The sequence below is a fragment of the Cottoperca gobio genome, chromosome 5 (assembly GCF_900634415.1).
Source record: "Cottoperca gobio chromosome 5, fCotGob3.1, whole genome shotgun sequence".
Lineage (NCBI taxonomy): Eukaryota > Metazoa > Chordata > Actinopteri > Perciformes > Bovichtidae > Cottoperca > Cottoperca gobio.
The window spans coordinates 29,698,317-29,708,645 of record NC_041359.1 but is presented as its reverse complement, the minus strand read 5'-3'; the positions used below and the strand labels follow the sequence as shown (position 1 = coordinate 29,708,645).

The 10,329-nt window shown below is 46.3% G+C and overlaps 1 protein-coding gene across 5 annotated transcripts in view; it reads left to right on the top strand.

The window, feature by feature from the left end:
- dag1 (dystroglycan 1) overlaps positions 1–10,329 on the top strand; it is a 49,388-nt gene that overhangs the window by 34,932 nt on the left and 4,127 nt on the right. For all 5 annotated transcript variants that reach the window (XM_029431576.1, XM_029431575.1, XM_029431577.1 and 2 more), the window contains one exon: positions 9,275–9,736. In XM_029431576.1, coding sequence (XP_029287436.1) covers positions 9,275–9,736 — 462 coding nt within the window. The remainder of the gene's footprint in view (positions 1–9,274; positions 9,737–10,329) is intronic.

Here is a 10,329-nt window from a genome sequence, read left to right as displayed (position 1 = left end):
GGGTTCCTTACTGGAGCTGCTGCCCCCGCGACCCGATCCTGGATAAGCAGTAGACGATGGATGGATGGATAATAATAATAATAATAATAATAATAACAATTATTAATAATAAGTGTAAATGTTGAAACATTTGAGAAACAATCCAACTAGCGTTTGTGTATCTACTGAAACCAAACGTGTGTGTGTGTGTGTGTGTGTGTGTGTGTGTGTGTGTGTGTTGCAGCAGCATTAGTCAGAGCTGAAGCTGAGATTCTGCAGAAAGCGAGCGACACGCTGAGACACAGATAACACACACGTTCAGTGTTATTGTTCCCAGTAGGGGTTGTACAAATACACATCTGCATGCACATGTGTATATACAGTATCTCCAGTGTGTTTGTATCCTTTCAGTATCTCTTTAAGCCCCCCCCCCACTCTCTCACACACACACACACACACACATCTGTCTCCCCAGCACTTTGTTTACACTCTGCTTTATTTTTCTTCCTGCGTGTCCGGCGCAGCAGGCAGGGAGGCAGCTTTGTGTTTGCTAAACCAAGACTGTTCTGTGGACGGCTGCTGCAGAGGCAGCAAGCTGCGTGCACACACACACACACACACACACACACACACACACACACACACTACATCTTTCTCATCTCTCTCTCCGTCTCTCACCCACACAGCTGGAATCAAACAGTGGCCAGCTTCTTTTTCCTCCTGCGTATCTTTCTATTGTTTGCAAGAGAGAGAGAGAGAGAGGGGGGGGGGGGGGAGATAGCTTTATGAGTTTTGCTGCAGGCTTTGGCAACTGTGTGTGTGTGTGTGTGTGAGCATACTTTAGCACAGGTTTTATAGCTAAGAGCCCTCTCCATCATTATACTTTAATGACTTTATAATAGGGATGTATTTGTGGTTTTGTGTGTGTGTGTGTCAGGAGTCTCTCTTTGCGTGTGTGTGTCAGGAATCTCTTTGCAGCGGTCACACACATTGTAATGTCTTGTCTTTCGGTCCAGCAGCCCATAATATATAGTATAGTAATATATAGTATATATATATAGTGTTTCCTCTCTGCAGAACGCTGCGTCGTAGTAACGGGAAGTTTGGCAAAAAAAAGCATTGAGAAAAGCTTTAAAAATAGTTTTATTTTGAATTGTTTTGCATTCTGATATGTTTTCAACCACTTCTGTTTTTCTCTTAATTTATTTTTCAATTTAACTTTTTTCAGTGCAAATTTAATTTCACTGCTCGAGTTCCAAAACTTTTGTTATTGTATTATATTCAGTGAAACACTCCAGTTCCATGGAAAGGCCATGCTTTTATTCTGGAAGTTTTATTACGAGTGTGTGTTCTGGATGCGCACGGCTGGTTTTATGGCCGAAGAGACATTAATGCATAATTAAATGAAGCGATACAATGTAGGTAATATATAATAACTGAAGGATATTATCCCTTTATGATTATTTACACTATTGTTTTGATTACATTCAACATGTTCCTGTTGCTCCCTTTTAAAGGCTGGCTTCACCCAAATTACAAAGAATGTGTTTTCTTTAAGTGTTTGAGTCGTCAGCAGGTGAATGTGATTTTAGTTTTTGGTGCTCAAAGCGATAACAATGACCCTAACGATGCACAGACCTGTTTGTAAGCAGCTTTCATTGCTTCATAATACAAAATAAATGGTGAAATACTTCCAAAGTGAATATCTTTATTATGATATGAAACAGGAAGTAAAACGATGAATAGATCATCCAAATAATTTCTGATAATCTTTCTGCCGATCGACTAATAGTGTGGCTGATGGGGGGGGGGGGGGTTGTAGAGTTTATGTGAATTTACATGAATCTCATCAAATGTTATTCAAATCTTCATAGATTTCCAGTTTTGAAACCCGGCTGTGCAGCTCACTGCTCTTGTACTTCTCCTTCCTGGATGCGTCTGCAGAGTGTGGCTGCGTCTGCAGAGTGTGGCTGCGTCTGCAGAGTGTGGCTGCGTCTGCAGAGTGTGGCTGCGTCTGCAGAGTGTGGCTGCGTCTGCAGAGTGTGGCTGCGTCTGCAGAGTGTGGCTGCGTCTGCAGAGTGTGGCTGCGTCTGCAGAGTGTGGCTGCGTCTGCAGAGTGTGGCTGCGTCTGCAGAGTGTGGCTGCGTCTGCAGAGTGTGGCTGCGTCTGCAGAGTGTGGCTGCGTCTGCAGAGTGTGGCTGCGTCTGCAGAGTGTGGCTGCGTCTGCAGAGTGTGGCTGCGTCTGCAGAGTGTGGCTGCGTCTGCAGAGTGTGGCTGCGTCTGCAGAGTGTGGCTGCGTCTGCAGAGTGTGGCTGCGTCTGCAGAGTGTGGCTGCGTCTGCAGAGTGTGGCTGCGTCTGCAGAGTGTGGCTGCGTCTGCAGAGTGTGGCTGCGTCTGCAGAGTGTGGCTGCGTCTGCAGAGTGTGGCTGCGTCTGCAGAGTGTGGCTGCGTCTGCAGAGTGTGGCTGCGTCTGCAGAGTGTGGCTGCGTCTGCAGAGTGTGGCTGCGTCTGCAGAGTGTGGCTGCGTCTGCAGAGTGTGGCTGCGTCTGCAGAGTGTGGCTGCGTCTGCAGAGTGTGGCTGCGTCTGCAGAGTGTGGCTGCGTCTGCAGAGTGTGGCTGCGTCTGCAGAGTGTGGCTGCGTCTGCAGAGTGTGGCTGCGTCTGCAGAGTGTGGCTGCGTCTGCAGAGTGTGGCTGCGTCTGCAGAGTGTGGCTGCGTCTGCAGAGTGTGGCTGCGTCTGCAGAGTGTGGCTGCGTCTGCAGAGTGTGGCTGCGTCTGCAGAGTGTGGCTGCGTCTGCAGAGTGTGGCTGCGTCTGCAGAGTGTGGCTGCGTCTGCAGAGTGTGGCTGCGTCTGCAGAGTGTGGATCTGCTGTGGACTCGCGGCCACAAATGAACTTTTAACTGTAGAAAATGGGCTTTAAGATGGATTTCCCCTTGTAAACATCCGTCCGCCTGTTGGCGACCCACAGTCCCCCCCACCCTCTCGTTCTATAGCTCCTCCATCCGTCCGTCCTCTTCGTCTCACATTTTCCACTGGAAACACTCGACTCTGCCAGCATCCCCCCCCTCCGTCTCTGTAACCTCTGGGTTCCTCTCCGTCTCGCTCCAGCTCCCCCCTCTCTCTTCACATTACCTCTCACTTCCCCAGCTTTTTCCTCCATCATTCTCTTTTTATCTTTTCCCCTCCTTGTCCGTCACCCGCCCCCGCCCGTTCCTTTCATGCTCCCTCTGTTTTCCTTCCTCTCATTCCTTCACCACGCTGATTTCACCCCAAGTCATCATAACACAACGGCATGCCCAGGCTGCTCCTCCTCCTCTCCTCCAACATATGAGGCTTATCTGTGGAGCTGTCAGTCGGGTCTCCGGTAACAATGCTCTCCTTTCTCCGTGTTCTCCTCTCGCCGCAACAATGAGCTGCTTTCTTTCCCCCGAGTGCTAAGAGACTCGCCGCCTCCTCGTAATATCTGGATGTTTAGGAGATCTCGCCCTCATTCTTCTTTCTTGACCTCTTTCTCTCCATCTCTACTTCAGTCTATCTGTCTTCCACTCTGTCTCCAGCTGATCTCCTCTAAAGAACTGTGATTGCATGTCTCCTGGGATAATACAGATGTGTACATGTGTGCAGTGTTAACAGGTCAGGAGTGCAGGAGACGTAAAGAGAGGGAGACGTTTGAGAAAATAAAGCAATGGATGATCTCTTCTGATAATTTCTTCTGCAGAACAATGTTAAATGAAAGGTTGTGAAGCTCCCGGTTGAATTATCACTAAAGATTAAAACAAAGAAACATCTGCTTCAGATGAAGTCACTGAGTAAACTACGACTTCATTTCAGTAAAAAACATCTAAATTTCTAACGGCAGAACCTGAAGATCACTTCTAAATAATATATTAATATTTAAACACTTCTCACATTCTAGGTCAACTTAAAGTGGTGCTCGAAGTTAAAGTAGCCTCTCAAAACTGCATTTAACTACAATTATGGAAGTATCATCATCACAATGCACTTAAAGGATCAAAGTATTTTATTATCGTGTGTGTGTGTGTGTGTGTGTGTGGCAGTGATGCACAGTGAAGTCAGGATGATGCCAGTGATATGTGATAATGTCTCCCAGTGTTTCATGCCCGTCGCTCACACAGACTTCAAATATGTTCCCGCCCGAGTCAGAAGCAAAGTGACCGTCACTGGAGCTTATAGTGCTGATAGTCACGCTGGTGTGTGTGTGTGTGTGTGTGTGTGTGTGTGTGTGTATGTGTGAGATGATCAAACAGTCCTTTAACTTTGATGAAATTATCATTTATTTCGTTTTAATTAACCGTCTTTTAAGTCAGGGGGAGAGGGGGTTGAGGGGGCAGAGCGGATGCCGTCGCACTGCGGGGGACAGCTGTGCGGAGACTTCTTTACACATGTCAGTGATTCATCTGTAATCACAAGGCTCTTATCTCTTCGTGGCTTTAAAGACATCAACATTAACATTCATCGTCCGTGATGCTGGAAGTGATTGTGCAGCTCCTCACAACTCGTGTTACTCAAAAGTGTTCAGGGTCTGACCCTTTTTGCAGGAGGTTAGAAGCTCGTTCACTTGTTGGGTCCAGCTGAACCCTGCGGCAGTTTGTCCCCTCGCTGCGGCTCGTTGGGGGTCCGTGTGACGCAGACTGTAACAAACAGCCTCTGTGGTCTCGCACCCTTCAATGAACTCTGGACGGTTCATCCCTGGTGTGAACGCCATCAAACCAATCACAGGAAGCGTATCATGGATATGTGTTTTCATTGGTTAAAGAAACCAGAATTGACCTTTTTATCAGACCACAAATGAGACGATAATCGGCTAGCTTGCACATTCTGCGGTACCTCCGCCTCACTTCTCGCTGCGAGGACATTAGGAAAGCGTTCTGCAGCAGCGAGGAGCAGTGGACTGTTTGACACGCTGGAATTAGCAAGCTAGCTAGCTCTTAAAGCTTCATCCACACACTCTTGTCACACGAGGAGCCGACTGCAGCACCAATACTCACGCAGCCCGGACCAGGTGTAGAGTGAAAGTGACGCATCATCCTCACTTTGGTTTGGGTTTGCAGGAAACCTTCGGTGTGATTTCACTGTCGTAAATCTGCAGCTTTGAGAGGTCATCACACGGCTCAGGGAATGCCCGGAGTAAACTCACCGTGTTGTTGCTTCTGTATGTTATGTCTTCGCCCTAAGTTGCCCTTGCCACCACCTTAATAGCTTCCCAGAAAATAGTCTATTCTCCTTCCTCCTTGCTGCCCGGCCCTCTGTGCTTCTCCACATAAATCTTCCACAGTGCAGGGCTTCCCCTGCTGTTTCACAAGGGCTCAGGCGCTAACCTTGCCACTGGTTGTGTGTTGTATGGGATGCAAAGGGAGGCCGGAGGAGTCTGTGAGAGCACACGATAACCTTTAGGGCCAAACATCAAGCTCTGTGGCGCTGAAGCCTCATGCCAGGAAAAGATATGAAATATTTCACTTGACATTTTGGAGGGTTTGATGTATTTTTCATGTTCTTTTAGGGAGGCCGGAAACTACAAGCTCTCTGCTGTTCACGTAGGAGTTTAAGACGCACCGTCGTGTTTTTGTTTTTTTTACGATTACCGAGTCAGAGGCACTGACTTAGAAAACTTTATCTCCACATATCACCAAATGTGACACCAGCAGATTCACTGTGTGGTATACTTGTGATATGTTCACCTCTTCTCACCTGAGTACCTGGGGAAATTTAGTATTATTAAGTATCAACAATTACGTATCACCCCCCCCCCCCCCCCACACACATATTTAATTGACCGCAGATAAGGAAGCGATCATCCTTGTGCTTTCAGGACGCAATTTAGTGATTTACAGAGCAATTAGGACAGCTGTGATGAGATTACTGCCTGGCAACTCGCTTGTCCTTCATCGTCTCTTTGTGATTTAATTTGTAATGCCATGTCAAGAGGCAATTGGTTTGAAGTTGTGAGTCTGTGGAGCTGTGACAAATGAAATCAAACACTGCTCGAGGAGCCATTTTAGTTTCTTGTTTTACTTCACAGGCGATGTCGTCAACACTTCCTCTGATGTTTGGGGTGTTTTGTTTCCAGCAGTGGTCATTCTGTGGTGTTGTCAGTCCTGCATGTGTCCCAGCAGTCTGCAATCATCGGGGGGGGGGTTCAACTGTAAAGAATATGTTTGTTTCCTCCACCGCCTCAGAAAATAGCTTTTATCTACCAATAAAAAGGACTGTCAGATTCAATAATGACACTTTGAGATAATGAAGGATAGCAGGGACGCGGAGGAGGGGCCGGTGTCAGAGAAGACAGGAGACTGAATGTGAGGAAAGGAAACCATAAATAAATAAAACAGTTGCAATCTGTTTTTCAAATCGTTTTCTCCTCCGATATGTTAAATCCTGCAAACCAAGTCAAAGTTGTGTCAAACAATATTCTGGGATTCATTTAAAAACTCATCGTTGTTAAAAGCCGAGCTCCGGGCAAGGTGTGTGTTGTGTGTGTTGTTGTGTATAGGTGTGTGTCAGTGTGTGTCGGTGAGTGTTGAATGTCGTTGTGTATAGGTGTGTGTCGTTGTGTATACGTGTGTGTCGTTGTGTATAGGTGTGTGTCGTTGTGTGTGTGTGTGTGTGTGTCGGTGAGTGTTGTATGTCGGTGTGTGTCGTTATGTATAGGTGTGTGTTGTGTGTGTCAGTGAGTGCTGTATGTCGTTGTGTATAAGTGTGTGTTGTGTGTGTCGGTGAGTGTTGTATGTCGTTGTGTGTTGGTGTGTGTTGTTGTGTATAGGTGTGTGTGTCGGTGTGTGTTGTTGTGTGTCGGTGAGTGTTGTAATGTGTTGTGAGTGTTGAATGTCGGTGTGTGTCGTTGTGTGTGTGTGTGTGTGTGTCGGTGAGTGTTGTGTGTCGGTGTGTGTTGTGTGTCTGTGTGTGTGTGTGTGTGTCGGTGTGTGTTGTGTGTCGGTGAGTGTTGTATGTCGTTGTATGTCGGTGTGTGTTGTTGTGTGGTGTGTGTCGGTGTGTGTTGTTGAATGTTGGTGAGTGTTGAATGTCGATGTGTGTCGGTGTGTGTCGTTGTACAGGTGTGTGTCGTTGTGTGTGTCAGTGTGTGTCGGTGAGTGTTGTGTGTGTCGGTGAGTGTTGTATGTCGGTGTGTGTTGTTGTGTGTCGGTGTGTCTGTGTGTGTGTCGGTGTGTGTTGTGTGTCGGTGAGTGTTGTATGTCGTTGTATGTCGTTGTATGTCGGTGTGTGGTGTGTGTCAGTGTGTGTGGTGTGTGTCGGTGAGTGTTGAATGTCGGTGTGTGTCGTTGTATAGGTGTGTGTCGTTGTGTGTGTTGTGTGTGTCGGTGTGTGTCGTTATGTATAGGTGTGTGTTGTGTGTGTCGGTGTGTGTTGTGTGTGTCGGTGAGTGTTGTATGTCGTTGTATGTCGGTGTGTGTTGTATGACGGTGTGTGTTGTATGTCGGTGTGTGTTGTTGTGTATAGGTGTGTGTGTGTTGGTGTGTGTCTGTGTGTGGTGGTGTGTGTTGTTGTGTGTGTTGTGTGTCGGTGTCTGTGTATGTTGGTGTGTGTCGGTGTCTGTGTGTGGTGGGGTGTGTGTCGTGTGTGTTGTGTGTGTCGGTGTGTGTTGTGTATAGGTCGGTGTGTGTTGTGTATAGGTGTGTGTCGGTGTCTGTGTGTGTTGTGTGTTGGTGTCTGTGTGTGTCGGTGTGTGTCGTATGTCGTTGTGTATAGGTGTGTGTCGGTGTGTGTTGTGTATGTCGGTGTGTATTGTGTATGTCTGTGTGTGTCGGTGTGTGTTGTGTATAGGTGTGTGTCGGTGTCTGTGTGTGTCGATGTGTGTTGTGTGTCGGTGTGTGTTGTTGTGTATAGGTGTGTGTCTGTGTGTGTTGGTGTGTGTCGGTGTCTGTGTGTGTTGTGTGTGTTGTTGTGTGTATGTTGGTGTGTGTCGGTGTGTGTTGGTGTGTGTCGGTGTCTGTGTGTGGTGGTGTGTGTGTCGGTGTGTGTGTCGTTGTGTGTCGGTGTCTGTGTGTGTCGGTGTGTGTCTGTGTGTGGTGGTGTGTGTTGTTGTGTGTCGGTGAGTGTTGTGTGTTGGTGTGTGTCGTTGTGTATAGGTGTGTGTCGGTGTGTGTTGTGTATGTCGATGTATGTCTGTGTGTGTTGTGTATGTCGATGTATGTCTGTGTGTGTTGTGTATAGGTGTGTGTCGGTGTGTGTTGTGTATAGGTGTGTGTCGGTGTGTGTTGTTGTGTGTGTTGTGTGTCGGTGTCTGTGTATGTTGGTGTGTGTTGGTGTCTGTGTATGTTGGTGTGTGTCGGTGTCTGTGTGTGTCGGTGTGTGTCTGTGTGTGGTGGTGTGTGTCGGTTTTTGTGTGTGTCGGTGTGTGTCTGTGTGTGTTGGTGTGTGTTGACATTTGCACACACAGCTTCCTCTGTGTATCCGAGTGTGTGTCCGTCTATGGCCTAGTATGTGTGTGTGTCCGTATGTGTGTGTATGTCAGTCTGCATGCTTGTGTTTGCTTCTCTGTGTGTGTTTATAGTTTTCCCTCGGCTCTGCCTGTGTGCTGGTTAGAGCATTAATGATGTGTCTAGGGAGCACTGCCTCTACATAATTTATCAACCAGGATTTATTAGCCGCAGAATTAACTTGTAGGGGCCGGGGAGCAGAGGATGCATTTGTTCTTGTTTTTGGATTTATGTGTGTGGATGCATTGTCACTCCCCAGTGATCCATAACTCTCCATCAGCCTCCTGCCACGGGGACGTCCCCAGTCTTATAATTGGCCAAGTTATTTTAATCTTAGTCGGGTTTAAATTACAATTCAGTGTGTGTGTGTGTGTGTGTGTGTGTGTGTGAGGACGCCAGTGCATAGCATGTTGCGTCGTTACGGCAGTAAATCCTGTTTATAGCACACAAACCTGTTATTTCTGCCTCCGTCTTCCCCTTCACTCCTTGTGATACAGAGTGAAATGAGGCACAACTTGCATCAATAACATTATTTCCGACAAAAGTCTGAGAAACACAGACTGTCGATCAAAAACATCTTTATACGTCGTTAAAGTCAAAGGTTTATATGCACGTATATCTTATGTATCTCGCATTGATCACTATTTTTCCAGGAAACGTCAAATTCATGAAACCATCAGCTTGTAGATCAGACAAAATGAAAATGTATTTTCATTTTGTTTCATATGTTCTTTCATGTCAACATTCATTATACATGTTTTATCCCGTCAGATAAAGAATAATGTTCCTTTACTTGTGTCTATCTTTGAGATATTAATGTGGCCGTGTTGGTCCATCAGATCACCGAGATGGGGAAGGACTCGCTCCCCGCCTGGCTGCACTGGGATGCCAGCAGCAGGGTCCTGCAGGGTCTACCTCTGGAGGAGGACAAAGGTGTGCATTACATCTCCGTATCCATCTCCAACCACACAAAGTCCTCCTCCTCCTCGGAGGTGTTTTCCATCGAGGTGCACCCTGAAGATCATTTGGACGCAGATTCGGCCCAGCTGGCATCAAACCAGGCCTCCACTGAAGATGACGTCCAGCCATTCATGTGCAGCAACGAGGAGCCGGTCACTGTGCTGACGGTGATCCTGGACGCCGATTTGACCAAGATGAGCTCAGAGCAGAGGGTGGAGCTGCTGGATGACATGAGGAGCTTCTCTGGGGTGGAGCTGCAGCACATGAGGATACTCCCTGTGGTCAACAACAGGCTGTTCGACATGTCTGCATTCATGGCCGGGCCCGGGAATGCCAAGAAGGTGAGTGAATGATGCTAATGAGCCCATGAGCAGTGGTGGACAGTAACTAAGTACATTTACTCAAGGACTGTACTTAAGAACCCTTTTAAGGTACTAGAGTATTTCCATTTCCTGCTACTTTATACTTTATACTACTACACAACTAACATTCAAATGCAGATATTGTATATTTTACTGCACGACATTTATATTATAACTTTAAAAGCTTTGTATTATGTATTATTATAGGTTCTACCCGGCAGTATATGTGGTAAAAAATAATCTTATCTTGCAGCAACATTAAAGTGATGAACACATTAATGCATCATTAATTAAAATAACAAATATTATTCTGAAATGTGTTGTTGTGCAGAATGAGGTCTTTTACTTTTTGTATTTTAGGCATACTACATTTACAATATACAATATATTTCTCCACTGTGGTATTAGATATTTTACCAAAGTAAAAGTAGTGATTATGTGGTTTAATGTTTAAGTAAATACTTGCTGATCAGTGAATGATTTAACAAACCATATTATTATAAAATGTTTGGGTCAGGCCTTCCTGGAGTTTGTTTGAGGTGCTTTTTGGATAAAGATACATGCAGATACAA